This window comes from Scomber japonicus, chromosome 7, assembly GCF_027409825.1.
Source record: "Scomber japonicus isolate fScoJap1 chromosome 7, fScoJap1.pri, whole genome shotgun sequence".
In the NCBI taxonomy this organism is placed as follows: Eukaryota; Metazoa; Chordata; class Actinopteri; order Scombriformes; family Scombridae; genus Scomber; species Scomber japonicus.
The window spans coordinates 16117902-16138741 of record NC_070584.1 but is presented as its reverse complement, the minus strand read 5'-3'; the positions used below and the strand labels follow the sequence as shown (position 1 = coordinate 16138741).

The 20840-nt window shown below is 41.1% G+C and overlaps 1 protein-coding gene across 2 annotated transcripts in view; it reads right to left on the bottom strand.

Moving 5' to 3' along the window:
* The window catches only part of elavl4 (ELAV like neuron-specific RNA binding protein 4), a 74792-nt gene that overhangs the window by 20343 nt on the left and 33609 nt on the right, over positions 1–20840 (bottom strand). The window contains exons 4-6 of one of the 2 annotated variants that reach the window (XM_053321817.1): positions 18587–18833; positions 5641–5744; positions 1771–1921 (exon numbers count right to left, since the gene is read on the bottom strand). In XM_053321817.1, the coding sequence (XP_053177792.1) occupies positions 1771–1921; positions 5641–5744; positions 18587–18833 (502 nt within the window). Of the gene's footprint in view, positions 1–1767; positions 1922–5640; positions 5745–18586; positions 18834–20840 lie in introns of both variants that reach the window. The other variant, XM_053321818.1, reaches the window with a different exon arrangement.

Sequence of the window (20840 nt, the reverse complement as noted above, 5' to 3'; positions counted from 1 at the left end):
TGCCCTCAGCTGGGGCAGTGGTCAGACAAATCGCCTATTGAGATCTCTCACTCACTAAGCAATGCTTGGTGGATAGTAAGGCTGGTCAATAAGATTGAAATCACATTACAATATTAACACAAATCTCTCTCCAATATTGATATATATCACGTTATGGTGAATGTGTGTAAAATCAGATTGATGTTCAGTGTAATGAACTGTGTCCCACTCTTACTGCATTGCCAATGTTTGTGGTTGTCAATGCTTTACTCACATTCTGCCACTACCCCATATCCTACCCATATCCTACTTATCTTTTCCTGCTTTCTTTCACTGTATCGCAGTGTATTAACACAAATAGGAATTTCTTCTGTATTATTGTGCAGATGTAAAGTCACTGCTGTCAGACTATTTTATGCTTATGTGGTCATCTTAATACACTGCTTCTATGCACAAATGAAAGGAGGACAGTAAAGTACAGTACGGAGCCCCTCTGGTGACAATTGAAAAAAAAAAAAAGCATGGCCACGTGACACTAAGGTGTGCCCACGCATTATGTATCGCATGGGCATTACTGTATGTATCACATGGCCATGCATTATGCATTTCGTGGCCAGGAGATACTAAAAGACAGTGGCCACTAATGCGTGGCCACGCATTAGTGGTAAACTGCATGGCTGCATGTGAGTGTAATACCTGAGGGATCTGGCAGAGGGTTAGGGTTAGGGTTGGGCAACATTAAGGACACCCTCATTCAATCATTTATTAGCCTGACTGATTGAATGAAGTTTGTCTTATTTTGTCTTTCACTGAAAAACTCAATTGCTGGTACAAGTCCCTCATAACAATGGTTAATACTTACAAGTGTGTTGGGTGAATATAAACGTATATGTGCTCAGGGACCTATTTGTTATGGTATCACTCCAGCTGGTGAATGATGAAATATATGACATCCATATTCATACATATATGAATATCCTTTGCATTTAAGCCAATGCATTTTGAGCAGCCGAATTAAGTGTCTCTTGCTGAGAACTACGCCATGTCTAACCGCAAGTGACTTGAGTAGTAGTCATTGTAATTCATTCCCGTATTGAAATAAAAGGAAATCAATTCAAATGTGTCCATGTTTACGGAGCCTCAGCAACAATCAACAGTATCTTCATGGAAATGACAACAATAATTAACTCGTGGCCACGCATTCGTATCCCGTGGCCACGAGATAATCAACGCGTAGCCACGCATTAGTATCCCGTGGCCACGCGTTATTTTATTTTTTTCAAATGTCACCAGAGGGGCTCCGTAGTACAGTATTGTGTAGCGTCAACATATTTCAGTTTGATAGGCACCGGCATAAAATAAACTTCAAACCTGAACTGTTACACCAGAGTTTATGATTTACAGTAAAGAGATAATCAACCAAATATATGTCATGTCCAGTTGATATCTTTATTTTGCTGAAGAAAATGTTTTGCTACTTGAATAATGATTGTGTGTACTTCTTGATCCAGATGCACAAAGGAATCTGAATACTCTGAAAGTATGCTAGGTGTCATCGGTCAATCGAATGCACAGAAAAGACAAACAATTTGGCAGTGCTTAGGAATTAAACACATAATGCTTTCTTTTTACAAAATGTGTGATGAGTAAAACATTTAGTTTAACTGAAGTTGTTATATGATGCACACACATAATACATATAGTATGTAAGCGTAGGCTTTTTGTCTGCCTGGTCATGTGTGACAGTCTGAAAATGTATAGTCAGAGGAGGCGCTGCCCCATGGATACCTGTGACCTGGTCGACAAGGATGCGGGAAGTGATGATGCGTCCATACTGGGAGAAGAGCTGCTCCAGTTCCTTCTGGGTCATAGTCTTGGGCAGGCCGCTTACATACAGGTTGGCGTCACGGATGGAGGCTGAGCTAGGTCGTGCATATGACACCTGTGAGAAAAATCAGAGACTTAGGTACATTAATACTAAATTAAGGCATGCTTATTGACTCATTAACATCCCAAGAGGTTAATATCTAAACAAGATAATAGTGTGAGAGACAGGATTTTGTGTCTGAATGTGTTTTGGATAGGCAGGCATGGGGGTCATTTTCTTTAGGGAGGAAAATATGACTGTATTTTGTTAGTACACCTTGCTTTGGGGATTATTGTCATCAGGAAAAGATTTAGCTCCTTAGAACACAAAAGATAACACTAGAGTTGTTTTCTGAGAGAGGCAGAGGAAACTTTGTTCCCCTGGGTAGAAACCACAGGTGTTTCACTTTGAAAGGACAGCTTAAGTAGCCAGGGGAACATGATTAATAGTATTATGAGTGAACAAAAAAGTCAATTCATTCACCGTATTGATTTCGAGCATTATTCTGAGTGAAATTATGAATGAATAAGAGGTAAGGGTGAATACATTGTGATTGCAGATGTCTTTTTCAGTGGGCAATTTAAGACATTAGCAAAAAGCCTAAATGTAAGTTAACAAAAGCCTTTAAGCTTTTCACCAAGCACCATTTAGCCTTGTAAACTCCAAAGAGTCGATATCACAGTTCTGTTTTATTAAGCAGGTAGAGAGTATGTGTGAAACTTTTAACGTATTCTCTACTGCAGAGCATCTGTGCTTGGAGTAAATTATTGCTTCAGTGTCCCTTCACAAATCTCTTTTATGCAGTGCTGCAAAATCACATGCAGACGTACACACACAAGCGCACACACACACACACACACACACGCACATAAAATCCATTACATTCTTGCCCTTGCACCACTCTCCTGGACAGCAATCTCACAGAGGGAATAAAAAGACTTCCTCATGTTACCACTAACCCACACAATTTCTCTGGGTTCCTCATTGTCACACGCTGGTCCTCCTCCTCATTTTCACACACATGCATAACTACGCACACACTCACAGCTTTCGACACAGCTTTGACTGTTTTTCAATCATTCACATTCTTCTACCTCGAATATTCAGTGCATGAACGTCTTCTGTAATGGGTGCATATAGCTGGAGCTGAATAACTGGTTATTCTGTGTTGTGCAGCTCCGAGCAGTATAGCTTTTTAGTTGTCAAACGTTGTCCCCAAAATCTTCATGCGTAGACCCGATTTTTGCTCCAGCAAAAATTGTGTAAATCCCATTACTACTGCTGCTGACTGGAGCAGCTTTCCCTTCTACTACTTTCATTACCTCTGACATGTGGAGACATAAGCCATCAACTAAGGTTAAAGTCAGGCAAATATGGTGGATATGCAGTCATATCCTTGAACAACAGCATGGAAATCCTGCTGAACTCTAATGGTGGGAGAATGGGATTGAGAACAGCTGGCTTTCCTCATGTCTCACTTTTTTCTGTCTCTTCTTTCTCAAATCTTCCTCTTTGGCCTCCCTGCTCAGCTCCTCTGTCTTCCTCTTCCTTTCTGCATCTCTCTCCTTTTTCGCTGCCTGGATCTTTTCCTCCTGCTTCTCTCCTTCCTTCCTGCTTGCTGCCTCACTAAACCTTTCTTTTGCTTCCAGTTTCTGTTCCCCCCCCCCACTCTTTTCTTCTGTGTGCAACTCTCCCTCATTTTCGCTCCCTGTCAACCAACTCCAGATGTCTAATCCATTAACACCTCCTCAAGCTGTGAGCAGTATTGTGTACAAGTGTGGTGTGGTGCGTGTGTGTGTGCAGGAAAGTTAGAAAAACTGTAAGTGTGAAGATTAAAGTGTTCACAAGCGCACGCTGTATAAATGTGTCTGAGATTATATGCATGTGTGTCACTGTGAGCTTCTCTCACCTTTGGCATGCTGCTTCCCCTCACACCTCAGTGGGGAAGCAGCATCGCAGCCATCGCTGACAAAATCTGAGGTGTCATGGCAGAGGAAACTGCAGCAGCGAAACCAACTCAAAGACGCTATAGAGAGACACATCGCCTGAGAGCATGTGAATCTCTGGGCCAAGCGTTTCCTCACAAGTGTAGTGGCAGAGAGTGGGAAGGGTGTGACATGAAAGAGCTACAAACTTAATTTTAGAATTACCATGCTGCCATTTAATTTACCTTGTTAGCTTAAGGGTGTTTCAGTCTGTTGTGGAGAAGGAAAGCAAGGAACTAAGGCTAAAGGAGGGAGGAAATGAAGTGTGAAAGAGCGATAGCACCAGACAGAGATGTAGACTTGTCTTCTGTCATTAAGAAGATCACCTTTGTCTCAGGAACGACGTGAAGCAACCTCTTGTGTTATGCGCGTGAAAATGTATGAACTCAGACTGTTCCACTAGATAAAGACCTCATGATTTTCACACCATATATACATATAGATGACCTTCAGCTTCACCCAATCTTTATAAGGAAAAAAGCCTATTTTCACTTAATTATCCAAATTGGCTTGCTTTGTGTTGTAATATCAATCACAAGGGGTATCAATGATACCCCTTCTCAATATGAATATTGTTCTAGAAACCGAATTGTAGTCCTTTTAAGATTGGGATATTGCAACTATTGATTTCTAATCTTATATTACATATTTGAGCCACATGATTACATTTACAGGCCTCAGTTTTTTAAATGATAACTTGGTCATAAATATTTGAATTGTAATATTTATTAATATAAAATATGTACACAGGGTATCTCTGTGTACATAACACATGTATTTCAGATCATTCAGACACATCAGATCACCACAGATCCCACCTCAAACAGAGAGAAAGGCATTCTTACAGTCACTAATACTACACAAGGGTACATTACACACAAATACTCTCGGTCTCTTTGGCAGAAGTTAGATCAGAACCAGGCTGCTGTGCTGAACTCAGGCCAAGCCGGACAGCATGTACTGTCTAGAGACTGGAGGGATTCTCTGAGGGATTCCCCCATTCACAACGACAGGCTAATCCCATCCTATTAGATTAGATTAGATCAGATGACTGGAACGTGAATCCAGGGATTACCACAGAGCAACAGATTATTGCCCAGCCTAACAGCAACAGCATATCAGCAGGCACAGAGCGGAGGGGATGATAGTAGAGGATAGTTGAAGAGAAAAACCTGCTTGTAACCAACTGCTTGCAAGGTTTGATTTTAAGTGTTTAAAACATGTCTGGAGGAGGGACAGCGCAGCATTGGCATTGATTTATCTGTCTTCTCTCCGTGACAACCACCATCAAGCCTGCACATTAGTCATGCCATTAAAATGCACTAACAGAGCCCTCAATTATTTTGGAAAATGTGATGATTGACATGTTTCTTCTCTTTCACTCAGAGATATCTATATAATTTCACCTTAACATTTTGACATTTAGAAACTAATTAGCATATCAGCTATAGTCACAAGCTTTTTAATGTGTCTCTTTGATTCAGATGGTCTTTTTATTTCTGAGGCTTGCTGCACGTTAATCCCATCTCACCCTCAAGCTCATTTACAAACAGCATCACTATCTAAAGAGCTCTGAGAAAGAGGAAAGCAGCCTTATTATTTAAGTTTACCATGACCTCTATTACTTTGTGAAACACATTTGAGTTTTATCGTGGATTATCTAGTTATTAGTTTTTATAATTGGCAGTAATTCTTTTATAATTTTATAATCATCAGTAATTCATTTCTAATTATTAGTTTTAAGAAATGTGTGTTGTACTGAAAATAATTAATGTTTACACTTGTTAAGCTGTGACTGTTGTCAGTTACCTTGATTGTTTTGGTCTGAAGTCTGAGTCCATTTAACGTGTTGATGGCTTTCTCTGCGTCCTTTGGATCGATGTAGTTGACAAAGCCGTAGCCCAGACTCTGACCTGAAATACCAGAAGGAGAGAAAGGAAAGCTTTTAAACTTCAATCCCCATTAAATTCTTGTGTTGCTACAATTTGTTTACACACAACAAGAAAACATATCAATTTTATACTCATCATCAGTACTTATAGGGTACATCTCAAGTGTCTTATGTGATATTTCCTCACTCCTTGATCCTCGATCCTTGTTTGAACCATAAGTCGTTCCGGTCCGCCATCTTAAAGGCTGCCTCAGAGCTCTTATTTTTGCTCTGAAGGGTGAGGATCGAGAAGCAAGGAATGAGCTCCTAGAAGCCATGAGTGAGGATACACCAGAGCAGCCAAGTCTTTTACCCGCTGACATTCCCTTTTATTGGATATCAGTTATTGATTGGATGTTGCAGCTGACTGCACTGATCTGATACATCACATCACTGTGGTTTCATACTGGAGTTTAGACAGATGACAGATTCAACTCAAGTTGATCACTTCAAAAGTTGTGTCTTATTTTTCACCATCTAGTTAAAAATCTGTTAATTGTAGAGTCATACATCAACATCAAATGTTTTTTATTTCCCCCTTTATCATTTATTATAACATTAAAGTAAGTGAGAGTCTCTATAACAGCAATATATGCATTTTAAACACATTATATATTTTATTTTTTCACAATATTTTATATATTTTCAGTTATCATGATTTTCAGTTACATCATTTCCAGTGTTCAAAAGACACCCTAGTCACATTCTGGGTTATTAAGTAATGATTTCACAATCACAATATCAGACACAAATAATTAATGCATAATATAAACACTCTGCCAGTAGAAATGGTTTCTGTGCCTCTGAGCAGGACGCAGTACACAGTATAAATACATAATCCAGGTATTTATTCATGTGCAGGTGTTTGTTAAACAGGAAACAGGCTGCAGAGAGAAAACAGCTGCTCTGCCAGTGATAACTGTGCACCTTTATTAGTATTAGCACAGTGCACATGTGTAGACACAAACTCCATCAGAAGTCTCTACAGCTGTTAAAGCTGACTAGCAGTGGATCAGCTGTGATCAGAAACGGACATCGCTTCACATGATGCTTCAAAGGAAAGGACATCACATTTCTCTAAAACCATATTTCTGTCTTTCTGCTCTCCTCACATGGTTTGCGTGTGTCTCTCCACACATCCTTAGTGGACATAAGTGATGGAAATATGGATTAAAAGACCTGAGATGTACTATGGATTTGAGAGAAGACATAGGGACACTTCTTATTATTAGAGGAGGATATATTCCTGTTAGTTTAGGGGTTTACGTTTATAAAGTGATGCTATATTTGACACTGACTAATAATCCTATTCATACTCTGCCATACCTGCAATCTGTTTAGTCTGACAATGAGATTCCTTGAACAGAGTTTGATCCCTGGTACTTTTTTACATCCCAAAAAACTAAATATCTATACTCAGCCACATTATCACATTTTCTGGAAAGTCCTTTACAGCATCTCTTCATCACTACCAAGCAGATCACAGTGATTCCTGCCTAGAGCACCAAGATGCTTGATGTGACTTTTGCCAACTATTTGTCAAGAAAAGCATGTTCTGATGCCACAAGCCAATCCCACAGATGTAACATGTGTCTTTTCGGGTCATTTTTCCCCTCAAATGATTGTTTATATCTTTCCATGAAATCAATAACTTAAAAAACAGATTTTGCTGTCATCATATATCATCCTGTTCAGGATATACGTGTCAGTGAAAGAATGCCTGAAATATAAATATCATGAATATCATAAATTAAACTCAGATTCTTTGTGAATCATGAGAGAGGGACTCAACCAAGCCCCAGCAAATAAAGCATCACAGTAAGTACAAATAACATATTTGTTACTGTCTTTGCAGCTGGGCAAAACAAGAGAAAAAATACCACCCCCATTTCCCTCTAAGCTCAAAGTGTCTTAGATAGCAGACTCCCTTTGAGTATGAAGCAGGCCTGACATCTCCCAGTGTTTCCCCGACAGATCAAGCTTTTCAACAGGCGTAGGACTTTAAACGGACGCCTCCAGCCATCAGGGCCTTCAGTCGGCTAGTTTTCAACAAACAGCCCCTATCCTCTAACACCACACACAAGCACAAAGAATCCCAGTCTGTTTAAGAGGAGCGGCATGCACATATTCCCTCTAATGGGAACAGACAGCGGTTAGTCAGAGAGAAAGTGAATCACAAAATATGGAACATGGCTGTTTCACAAAATAAATACATTTGAGCTATGGATATCACAGTGCAGAACAGCTAAGCAGCAAGCAGTGGAAGGTTCAGGCGGGACTTGTAGTCCTAACATCAAACAACTGATGATTTTTTCTTCTTCTATCCTCCCTCTTCTTCTGGATTAACTGTGGATTATCAGACGCTTTCTATTGTTAATTAAAAACCTGCCATCCTGGAGAGACTACTGCTATTTATAACTAACCCTCCTCTCTTCCCTCTCCTCCTCCTTTCTGACTCTCAGCTGACATCAGGTGTTAAGTTTGGCAGTTTAAATATAACTCAAAATCATTTTTGTGGCTCCTCTTTTATTATTATTATTATTATTATTATTATTAATATTTTTAAATAGTCTATTCAGAACAGAGACCATGAACAGAACAATTCATTGAATGAGTTGAAATAAAACTGCATGTAGTTTTAGCTTGCCAATAAACCAAGATTGTCCATAAAGAGTCATCTAAATTACCTGGTAGTGTATGATTATAAATTGAGTATTTTCCCCAGATAAATTTGTTAAATAGCTCAAATATCCAACTGTAACTGTTCATGGGTGTATATATTCAATCTACACTGAGTTTAAATTCCAGATGGGTGCAACAGCTGAGAGCCTGATGCTTGTAATGCTCCATTCCAGCGTTCACCATCTCTCCAACCCTCGCTTCCCACTTTCCCATCACCTTCCTCACCCCTCTCCCTCATCTTCAACAAGAAATGTGAGGTTCGACAAGCGCAGCTACCAGAAGGTTAGCTGAAAATGAAGTGTTCTGGCGAAGAGCACTCATGCAGGGCAGTCTAGATGGGCTGGCTGGTGCTTAATGGTACCGAGACACTTAGCACTCAGAGAGCTGTCCAAGCAGCCAAACGGGGCCAACCTGGCAGCCATAGATGCTGCTTCTGTATAGATGGGTGCAGTCACAATTGTCTATATGTGCGTGTGTGTGGTTAGTATGCAAGTGTGGGCATGCACAAATGTGAGTCAGCAAAGGATTTTAGTCTCATAACAAACGTAATAATGTATTTACGTTGATTATAGCCCGGATGAATGTGGTATTCTGCAGCTGCTATATGTAAATGATGTGTTTATGGAAGTTTGTGCGCACACACTGAGTGTGTATGTTGTATGCATGGGGAGCTTAGGCTGGTATTGGCATATCTGCCCGCCCCCACTCTCATCTTCACTCCTTCTTTGGCAAGGCTGACGGCCTCCAGGGCTGGAGGGAAGAGGGTGGAATCGAGGCTTGCTGGCTGGCATCAGTCCCCAGGTGAGCGGAGAGATGAGGGGAGACAGAGAGAGACATCTGCCTGCAGCATCAGGAAAACTCTGGGAGAGGATTCCACCCACCATTTCCAGCCTGCTATGGGGCAGCTAACAGGAGGGAGCCACAAGCAGACTGCCTGGCTCCCTGGAATCTACACGGTTGGGTGGGAGACGTACCGCCAACGCACTGCACTGGCAGATGTACACATATGTGCACACACGTTCAAGTAAACATGCAATCACTCAATCACAGAAGCACACAAACACACACAAGCAATAAAGTATGTCCTCGCAGTAGGACAATGAGGAGTGGAGGGGCTGGCGTTTAACCAGTGAATGTGTCATTGTGTGTGCGTCTGGAGGGGGGTTGTAGTTACTAAACCGTTTAGTGAACGTCAACACTGAAAGGATGAAGAACAGAGTCTATTTCCATCCTTTCACGCAGGCATATACATGTATAGGCACAGGCGCTTTTGTAAAAGGTTTTCCATCTGTAACCTACTGTATGCCTGCATAGCAGGCAGTGTGGTTGGCCTCATCTTGTCACAACACCTGCCTGTCCACTGCCACACTTCCCAGCAGGATCAGCCCTGCATGCTGCCTGCACTTGGATCACACCATCACAGTGCCCTGCCCTGTTCCAGCTCAACACACTGCAGTTAAGCACAGTTCAGAGACAGGTTTAAATGGCCCAGCATCATTCAGCCTAGCATGCTGTCTTATTGGAATGGAAGGAGAAAGCCAGCTCATTATTAAAATGCTAGACAATGAACCAAAGCAAAGATGATGCAAAACTGGATATGGATAAAAGTGTTTGTAAAATGTATCCATGCATTCACTGCTGTTCAAAGCTGTTGTTTATTGGAATGTCATTAGATTTGCAGGTATTTAGGTATAAATCAAAGTATTGGACAAATAATAATTTTGACTAGATGACTACCAGGGCATCACAATAGTCATTTTCATGGTGACACAACAAATATCTGCACAGAATTTCATGGTGCTCCATCTCACAGATACCATGCTGCTAGCCTGGCCAGCCAATTTGCCTGAAAAAAGTCTAAAACCCACAAAGAGAGTTTATAGACAAAGACTGTATATTGGTAAATTAAAGTTACAGAAAAATACATTCAAAAAGTACAGCATCGGAGGAAATACAGAGCTATTAAAGATGCATGATTAATAGCTTCTAATGGGGTTGTAACTAACAGAAAAATGTTGCCTTGTGCTGATCAATTAGCTTAATGGATACAACTTATATATTTTAATTGTCAGTTAAAACCAAGAATCCAAATGATGCATTGCTCTTCATAATGGCCTTTTAATGAGGTTAGATATTCATTTGCTTTTGATTTGTCAGCTGCTTACAGTGACAGTTGTTCTAACGACTCAAGAAAAAGCTCAGCAGCAATGAAAGGTGGCCTCCTAATAAAAATTATGTAAATCTAATAATGGCAGCAGTCTTCTAATAAAGAATGTGCCCAAATTTGATTTATGTTAAGTATATAAATGTAAGGATCTGTGGTTGGTTAATATTAGATTGTATGAGTATGCTTAGGCACTTGAGCCCCTGCCAAAAACTACCAGTCTTCCTAATGACTCAAAAAGCTCGGCAGTAATGAAAGGTGGCTTCTTAATGAAAAATGATGTAAATCTAATAATGGCGGAGGTTTCATAATAAAGAATGTGCCCCAAAATCTGATTTATGTAAAGTATATAAATGTAAGAAATTATGGTTGGTCATACTATACTGAATGAGTATGCTTAGACACTTGTGGCTCTGCCAAGAACTAACGTGACACATTCTATAGGTTTACCACTATAGCACTGCAGCGCGTTATCATACAGTGCTTCATGTCCAGTTTCGCTAATAGACAAGCCACATGTGGTAGGGGAGTGAGAAGGTAGGGGCTAATTTGGACCCACCTCCACTCTTTTGGTAGACCTTTTGTACAATCTGAAATAAATTGTATAGGGAGGTGGGCATGTTTTACAGTGGTAAAATCACTGCTATTTCCAGTGAGTAGCTCTTTGGTGTGTTGGCGAGGTGTTATGACTAAGCCATTATTTGTTTCCTGAGGAGCAGCAGGTTGCCCGATGTGTGAGATGAGAAAATGAGTGTACTTCGAGCGGGTGTCCTGCCTGCTGGCCCCACTATGTAATTTCACCTTTCCTTCCCCCCTCTATATACACACACATACACACTAGTGAATGTATGTGAAAATTCACACTGATGTACCTATATATACATTGAAGTGCATAAGTAGGCACAAAGTAAAGCATAATAGATTTGTGCATGTTTACACAGAATTTGCAGGCTGAGATAAACATGTGCAGCACTGCAAGGCGCACAATAAGGTACATAATCGTGCTGTAAGGTACACATGTAAAGGTCTACAGTTGCATATTGCCTGTCATTATTTTGTGCCTTTTTGTTGTATTATGTGACTAAGAGCCCTGTACTGCAGACATGAAAGCATCTTCATCTCCTGCTATTATCAGGCAAGGCTCACACAACGCACTATAGACTCTTTGATCTAGAGTGGTAGCTACCAAATGAAACACAGTTGCTAGAACCCTCAATTTTACTCCGTACCTTGCTAAAATCTATTATTGTCAACACTATTTGCTGCAAGTGTGTAGTTATTAGTCAAAAATTAATTTCAACTGCCCACGCTATGTTGTCAAAACAGATAGAATATTGTACTTGGGGCAGAAGCATTCTGTAATGGCCATACAACTGCAAACTTGTTTAAATTCCAATTAAATTGTTCCTTTCTTTGTCGTCTGTTCTTGTGTATTTTATATATTTTTCCATAACAATGAGAACACACTGCCTAACAAATGGAAAAAAGCTCTGCAAGAATTTGAAACAGTCTAACAAAAAACAAAACAAAAAAAAGATTAAAATATCTGTGTGAAAGGAGCCTTAAAGGCTACCTATAAAATATTTAAGTTGTTCCCACAGTCCCACACCCTGTCAGCAGTGGAGTCTGTCATTCAGAAGTCATGGGAGGATAGACGCATCAAAAGGGGCAAGGGGGGAGTTGCAGCATGCAGGGATCATCAGAGCTGTGAGCCGGTGATGCTAACACACCTTGATAGGACAAGCTCTCTCTCCCCAGAAACAGGCAAACCCAGTCGGTCAGTCTTAAATTTAGCAACATTTTAAGATGATTTTTTTTACAGAGGAAAAAAAAAAATCAATTTGTCAAAATAAATGTGTCACAGTCACTGCCTCCATCTTCTCTCATCCTGACGTTTTGCCCCTTGCTGCTGCAGCAACTTGAGGTGGTGCTATTTTTGATAGTCCAGCTCTACCAAACATTTGGAAAGGTGCCCTGTCACCAGCTTCATGTCAAAATGCACTTCACTTACCTTAAAAGAGGGTCAGCACTATACAAAATAGGGAAAGTGAGTTGAGTGAGTTTGCAAAAAGATGACAACCAGACAACAAAACACTACAGTGTCTCAGATAATAGCAGTACAGTTAGTGCATATCATGAGGCATATATGAATCTGTTTAAATAAATAAATTCATAAACAGAGCCACCTCCCCCGCACACATATCTACTGTAGATCCCTCTCCCACTCACTCATTCAACACATCTTTCCCTCCTGGGTTGCTAAGGTAGCAGCCACTGTTGCAGTCAGGAGGCTCCCACTCTCAGTTCCCAAGGCCCTGCTTCCACCAACACACACACATAGACACACACTTGCCCACGTAGAAGCTCAGGGACAAACACACACACACACACACACACACACACAAACACCGCACACACACGCACACGCACACGCACACACACACACACACACACAAACACCGCACACACACACACACACACACACGCACACGCACACACACACACACACACACACACACACACACACACATGTAAACCACCCCCCCGTGGTGGCTCCCTGAGCCTTGGGGCCAGTGGACTGCAGCCTGCAGTGTGTGGGCTGGCTGGCTGGCTGTGCAGCTGAGAAATGGAAGGCAAGCTGACAGACAGAAGAGCCCCTGTAAGTCGTGGATAACCCTGTTACGTCAGGTTTGCGGAGCCTACCCTGCTGCACCTGCTTGGACTCCTTCTGAGAGCACAGATAGTGAGTAGCCACAAGCCTTCAGCTATCCATCCCCAGCCCTGTAGCACACATGCCGGGGACAAAGGGAGTGTGTGGCTCTCTCCTGCCCAGGTACCATGCACTCAAGGAGCAGGGGCGAGGGGCGAGGAACCAGCCCTGCGGCACATCCAACCTCTGGATCAGAGGCCAACACAGGGGACAGTCACAACCTCTGTGTTCCATGTAAAGGGCAGTCAGAGTGGAATAAGAGGGGACAGAGGCAGTCTGAAGTGAAGTTCACAAGAGCAGCAATACAGCCAAGCAAGCTCTCAGGGCGTCCAATGCTGGGTCCTAAGCAGAGGGAGGAGGAGGATGAGATTGGGGGGGAGCGCTAAGAGAAGAGAGACAGGACGTTCTTGGGACCTGGGACTCTGAAACTTTAATGTGTGTCTGCCTGCTTGTGCCTGCACTTCTGAGCCTGGCAGCTCTCTTAATACCTGGCTTTGGAGATGTCAAATCCTTTTTTCATCTCTTTCCCTGTCAGCTTTGTTCACGCTATCTTCAGCCTTCAGCCCATTTCAGGTTCAGATAAATGCAGCTAGTGAGATATACACACTGCACCGGATCTCCCTTGGTATGATTTAAGTAAGGATTTAAAAAGTATGTAATGGTTTGTCACCACATTAACACGACATTGCATTTGTGTTGTTTAGGAGTTTAGGAGGGTGTGAATGGGTCTAATCATAAGGCAAACAGAGGAATAATAGTGAGTTTTGTTCACATCACTCTAGTAATGATGTGAAAAACAGCTCGGCTTGCAATGTGAAGTACAAAGAGAATCAGCTTTGCTCCTGAGCGTGTTGTCAATGTATATTTCAGTAGCAACAAAGAGATGTGGGTAAACTGAGGTTTATATGGTGAATATTTGATCTGCTTCCTGTTAGACTGACAGACCTTGTGCAAGAGCTAAGCTCCACCTGTCTGTCCTTGCAGATCAGGGTTAGATGCATTTATGTTTGCAATACTTGTGGGTGCATTTGATGTTCCATAACAAAAATGGAACAACATTGAAACTAATGGAAGTACGCAACCTGAACCACAGGGTTATGCGTGCAAAGCAAGGCAAGTCCAGCAAACCTGGAGTGTTTTTGCACCTACATTATATGAATATGGTGTACCTGTGTTTATGTAAGATTTGGGTGTGCAGCAGGTACTGAAGCTGCTGTCTGTCAGAGGTGCTCTGGCTTGACCTACTCCACAGCTAACATCACAGTCCATCTATTTTTCATAGCCAACATCTGCTTGGCTTGCTACATTGTCACTATGATTTGCATCAGCTCCCCAGATTCCATGTATAAAACCATCACATGGAAGGTGACTAAAGTAGTGTGCGTAAAAGGCTTCAGTCAGTGTACTTTGGGGTGACGTCTTTACAGAGTTTGATATAGAGATACAAATTATTTAATCTGTGTAAACATAGGGAAATGTCATTCTGGTTATTAAAATGTGTTGAGAGTGCTGCTGATAGCTAGCAATCTGCAAGTGCTACCTGAAGAAAAAAGACACAGGAAGAGCAAGGCAGACACATAGAAGCTGACAAACATGATCAGCAAGTTAAATATTCTATATCTACAGTATCTACACAGAAGATGACTACTGATCTTTGGGCTACGGTAATTAGTGGCACAAGATGAGAATGCAAAAATGTTGTCCATAAAAAATATAACTCCAGTCCCCACTCCCACCCCAATGCAATCAATTATTGTTCCAGCATGAAAAGATATTTTTTTCTCCTCCATGTCATTTCGAAAACAAATGCATTCATTTCTCCAGCAGAAATGCAGCTGATGCAGAAAAATGATCCTGGAAAATGACTTCCTGACAAGGATCAGTCAATTCCATTTCTCTGTGTGTGCGCATGTGTGTATGGGCATGTGGCAATGTTCGTGAGTGCTGATTCAGTATATTGCAAGGTCCACTTTCTTTTTTTTTCTTTCTACAAGGATAAGTGTGTTTTAACATCAGTAAAAACTGTAAGGAGCTTCTATTGCTCAAGATGTGTGCTTTCATACCTGCAATTTTCAGCTTAAATAAATGTTTTGCTTGCTTTAAAGAATAAAGAAAAAACATCAACAGCGAGCACTCTGAGTGGAACCATCTATAGTGCACAGTATGTCAAAGCCATCATGCCCTTGACGAAAGCATTTGTGTATGTACTGTAGCGTTCACTCTGCCTTGAATGCAAGAGGACGACTGTAAAAGCTACTATAGTATACACTTAATTTAAACAATGACACGTTTAAGATATCTTAGCCTTAAGAGTAGAAGCAGACAGGAAATTCACGAGTGAAGGCTTGGGGCTTATGTGCAAGTGTGTGTGGGCTGCAGCTACTGTAAGTGCGTGTAAGGTAGCCTTAAATAAAAGATTAACCTGCATGTCTCTGGCGTGTTATAAGAACATCAGGCAGAGGTAGCTGTGCAGGCAGGCTGGCAGGAAGGTAGGCAGGCAGGCAGGCAGGCAGGCAGGCAGGCATGTGGGGAGCAAGAAAGACACCCAGAGGTGGCTTTCTACCAGCTGAAGTCAGCCAGGGTGACAGACGGAGCTGGAGTGTCTACGCCTGCCCGCACCCGCCCGAGCCTCACGCCACACTGGAGTCATTGGAGCTGACAGGAGCAAGTCCGCAGCAAGCTGAGAGGACGCTGAGGACCTGTCTGTCTCTCCTGCCTCTGAGAGGCTCATGTGTTCACACCTTGTCAGCAAACACTCACAGGTTGGTCAGGATGGTACTTATGGGAAACATATCAGGAGATGCAAGCAAACAAATAATGATTAAGACTTGATAATACTGCACTTAGCGTCTTTCACGTTAAATGAAAAAGCTAGTACAAAATTACTATAAAGCACAAATGTAACAACTCTTTTGGTGCTCTACGCACCAAGACTACATGAGTAAGGAAATCCACTTGAGGATTATTTCAATCTTGCAATCATAAAAAATTGAAATTATTATTCAAGTACATTTCTTTAAAAACTCCATTCAGTGAATTTATTTAAATTGTTAAACTTTGTTCTACACTCCTCACGCTCTTCACACCGCATATTAAAATGGTGAAGGCAGCACAGCCTTATTATTCCCATCAATATGAGTAATATATAACTACAGAACACTCTATCTATCCTCCTGACATTTTTAAGTTTCTTACTAGAATTTCTACCTTGTAAAAAATGCCCTTTTCTCCAACAATCTTTGACTTACTTAGAAATCCTGATGAAAATGTTCATCCTTCTCATGTCAATGTGCAAATATTTATGACAGATGAGGAATGGTACAGGTGTATGTATAAGCCCCCAAGAAAGTGTTCTCTTTACTCTTCCCGCCATGCCTTTTTTTACCCCTCCCTCTTGCAAACCTGGCGTAGTCTGTTAATGATTTGGATGGCTGTTAGAGAGTATGAAGCCTCTTGGCATTCCCTGCTGGAAGAGGGGATCTGTGCTTTGTTGCCTAAAAGTTTGCACAAGGAAATTGCACCCATGGGAGAGCAAAACAGGAATACGCCACAGGGGGAGATGGAGGGAGGGCAGGATTTATATATAACTTTTTTTTGCGTTGATTCTAAGTCATCAAAGAGACTTGTAGTTCAGAGCGGAGAAGTACCCTAAATTGTTTAGAAGTGAGCGAAGAAACATTTCTACCTCTCTCAAATTCCTCCATTTAGGACTCGAGAAGGTTTACAACAATTCTGCTCATCTTTAAACTCTCCAAATATCTGCAGTTAGCTCAGTTCCTCGCTGCTGCTTGGCAAATCACACTTAAGGGGAAAACCGGGTGGAGAGAGAACATGGTGATGATGATAGCGTGTAGTATCCCAGTGTTATTTTTGTACACACCATCCTCCATTATCCTGGTGTATCTGACTCTCAGGCTCCATTTTGTGGCCCATTACAGAGGAAGAGGAAGATGGTCCTAAAGAGGAATCACGGAGCTGCAAAAACATGCCTCAAAGAACGAGAGTACAAAAGGAGGCAGAAATGGCTAGACTAGTGGCCATCACAGGTCTACAGTCAAAATTGTCATCGCTATTGGCCTTTTGGTTATACTTGATCTATAAAAAGAAATCTAATTAAGTGATTACGTTCACGTACATGTCCATGTTTACTCCCGGTGTTTACGGCTTACTTGCCTGCCTGCTATCCAAGCTTGGTGATCTTGACTGCTTGCCTGGTGCTCTTTAATTAGATTATCAGGAGAAGAGTGTCAGTAAGTAGGATCTAAAATGAAAGCCATTATGGAGCATTATCACAGAGCGCCCCACCCCCCCACCCCTCCCTCGGATCCATCTGCTGTATGGCCACCCACACAGCCACTACGCCCAGATTACAGCCATGATTAGCCGCGAAGTGCTGCTTAATTTAAACACCTCTGGAGAACATGTGGCACTTTGCTGCATTGCTCAGTTGCAGCGCTTGAACACACAGAGGGCAGAGACAGATTTCTCCTTGCAGAAGACAACACAAGCTTTGCTTCCTCTCAAAACCTTCAATTGATTGGAATGATTGTAATATTCAAACTATTCATATCCTATTTGATTCTGTAATCCTCTTTGTGTGTTTTGTCTACATGCATGTCTACACTTGACACACAGCATATGGCCACGCTGTCATATCTACACCTACCTTTGATCTCTTTAGCGGCGTGTGTACAGCAGTAACATCAACTGTCTGCTGCGTTGTGTCTGTCTTAACTAGTTTATTATTATCTTCTTACTGTTACTTAGCTATGAAGAAACATATATAAGAAATATTGTGACAGGTGAACCAAAACACAGTATGGAAATACAGTAGACTATGTGGTTTATGGAGAACCTACAGCTGTGTAAGGCAGTGGATAGAGTATTATACTTCAAAAGCAGGATGCTGCAGTGAATCAGAAGTGTAGTCTTCAACTCCCAGTATCAGGCCAGTTAAAACTGTCAGAATAGAGAGCATCTTAATCCCTTGTATCTCAGGGGAGCTCAGTATAGTATCTCTCTTTGTGTGTTTCCCTCCCCCTTTCCTTTTGAATGTGGTCTAGAAAAACTTTGTGTCTTCGGGAGCAGTAAATAATAACTAATTATACGACAGTATATCATGATTTCTCCCTACTTGTATTTGTGATTCTATCACATTGTTGTTGCCTTGTGGCTTCACTTTCGGTGATTTTCATGTTTTTGCTTTAGTTCATGAAAAGTTGAAATTTTGGGGAAACATGCAGTAACATTGAATGTCTCCATTCAGTACCTGTGATCTTGTCACGAACCAGTTTGCAGGACTCAATCTCCCCTATGCTACCAAACAGGCTGCGGAACTCCTCCTGGGTCATGTTCTGGGGCAGGTAGTTAACAATGAGGTTGGTCTTGCTGTCGTCATTTGTAGGGCCAGTCTGCATGGGTGAGGGGCAGCCACGGCTGTTGTTGGTAGGCCCGTTGGCTGTGGTGCCTCCTCCGCTGGGGCCATTTGTCACTGGAGCCTCCATGTTACTGATGATCTGGAACACGGCAGAGGGAGGGAAAAAATAGGAGAGGAAGAAGGAAGGAGATATTAATCATTATTAAAGGCTTGTACAGTATTTAAGCACTGCATATCCTGCAAGACATACAAAACTCTGATAGAGTGTTTTTTTTCTCAATTCATTTCCTAAGAAGTATTACTTTTGTTGCATTAGTCAGATCAACCGTTTGGATGAAAATGGCTTTTAAAAGGCAGATTCTAGATACTACAAACACATTTTAAAGGTTTTCAATATGATTAATTCCTGTCATTTTAGATGACTGGGATTGAAATGTTAAAGAGGGAGAATCAGATAGTATCATCTTCTCTAGAACAATGAACATTCACAGTGTTTATAATAGGATTACTCAATGCATCATTATATTTTAGGATTGGTTAATATGACAATATATAGTATGAGATAACAGAAAGTGATTTATAAATTACATTAATATTTTAGGATTTTTGAATCCTCATTCATCATGCCCAATTTCTGATAAGTGATTTTTTGGTGTGACAGCGTTCAATTGGTGAAAAACAAATTGCCTCTCACATCACAATTTCACATCAATTATGTCTGTCAAAAATTATCCATTGACATTGAAGTTGAAAAAATGCTTAGCCCTGATAAGTAATCAGAAAGTAAATATATATTGAACACATTATTCACATTACATTCCACAACTCTAAACATTGAAAAGTACAACAAACACTAGACACAGAGAGTATAGACAGCTAAATATTCATGAAGACAGTAAGAGGCCTCTGTGAATAGCTCTCTAATAGCTGCTGGGGATTTTGGGAGGGGGCAGCAACAGGGGCAGCCCTCCAGCTGGCTACAGTATATGATTGCTGATGCTGCTGCTGTGACAGAGACAAGTTAAGATTTGTCATATCTGGTTTTGAAGAGCATCTCAAGATCAAAGTGTTCAAAGAGGAACTGTGAGCTTGGTGTAAGTGTGAGGGGGGAAAAAAGGTGACAGGGAGTGAGAGGCAAAAGTTGGAGGAGGAACCAGGTTGGTTGCACTTTGCTTTCCTGCTAGAGCACTCTGACACCTACAAAATGCTTATTCTGAGCGAACATTATTCTCCATTGAAAGCAATGTGTGAAGTGAAGTGAAATTATTCAAACATTTGCATAAAAAACGTTTGTTTGATCAAATTAATGGATTTGTCGCATGTATGTGTGAGTGTGTGACTGTGTGTGAGGGGTTGTCAGTAATTCAAAACAAAAAAGGCCACATCTAATCACTAAATGGGAGGGGAAGATAAAACAGGAAAGGAAGATGGACACACTATAAGAAAGATATAGAGAGTCTCATTATATCTTGTCCCATGTTTGAACAGACTATTCAACCTGTCAACACAACGTTTAAACAGTAACTGACATCATTTATTTTTTAAACGTACTATAGTATCCCATTGCACAAATTTTGAGATCCTGGTCCCTATGTATGTATTAAAATGACTATAGTACTTATAGTGATACTGCCTATAGTAATCTATGGCTAGTCCCAGGGAGAAAAACACCTGTGTATGTCTGTTGCCACTTAAATTCAGATTTCCATCATGTTACTGCACAAGAACTGTAAGGACCACACATGCTGAAACCCAAAGTAAGATGCAAATATTCTTTAATCTGATTCAATCAAATTTTTAAAGTCATCACTCAGATCTCTCCCTTCCCCCTGTTCAGCCATTCAGCTCTCCGTCTATTTTTAACTATTCTAAAGTACACACAGACAGCACTTGGAAGCAGAGCCAGTTTCAGTGGGGAGAAGCGGTACACGAGTCGTATTTCGCTCTATTTCTGGATTATCAAAAGGCTGGACCTGTGTTCTAATAATATAGCTCAAAGCAGATTTTAAAAATTTCACAGTTTGTCCAAAAATAGTTTTCAAAACCATTTTCGACATTTACAATGAGTATACTTCTTGTCTTTAACCGTTTCACTTTTATCTGTCTGTGTAGTGGTGAGCAGTGAAGATGATAACTGAAACAGCAG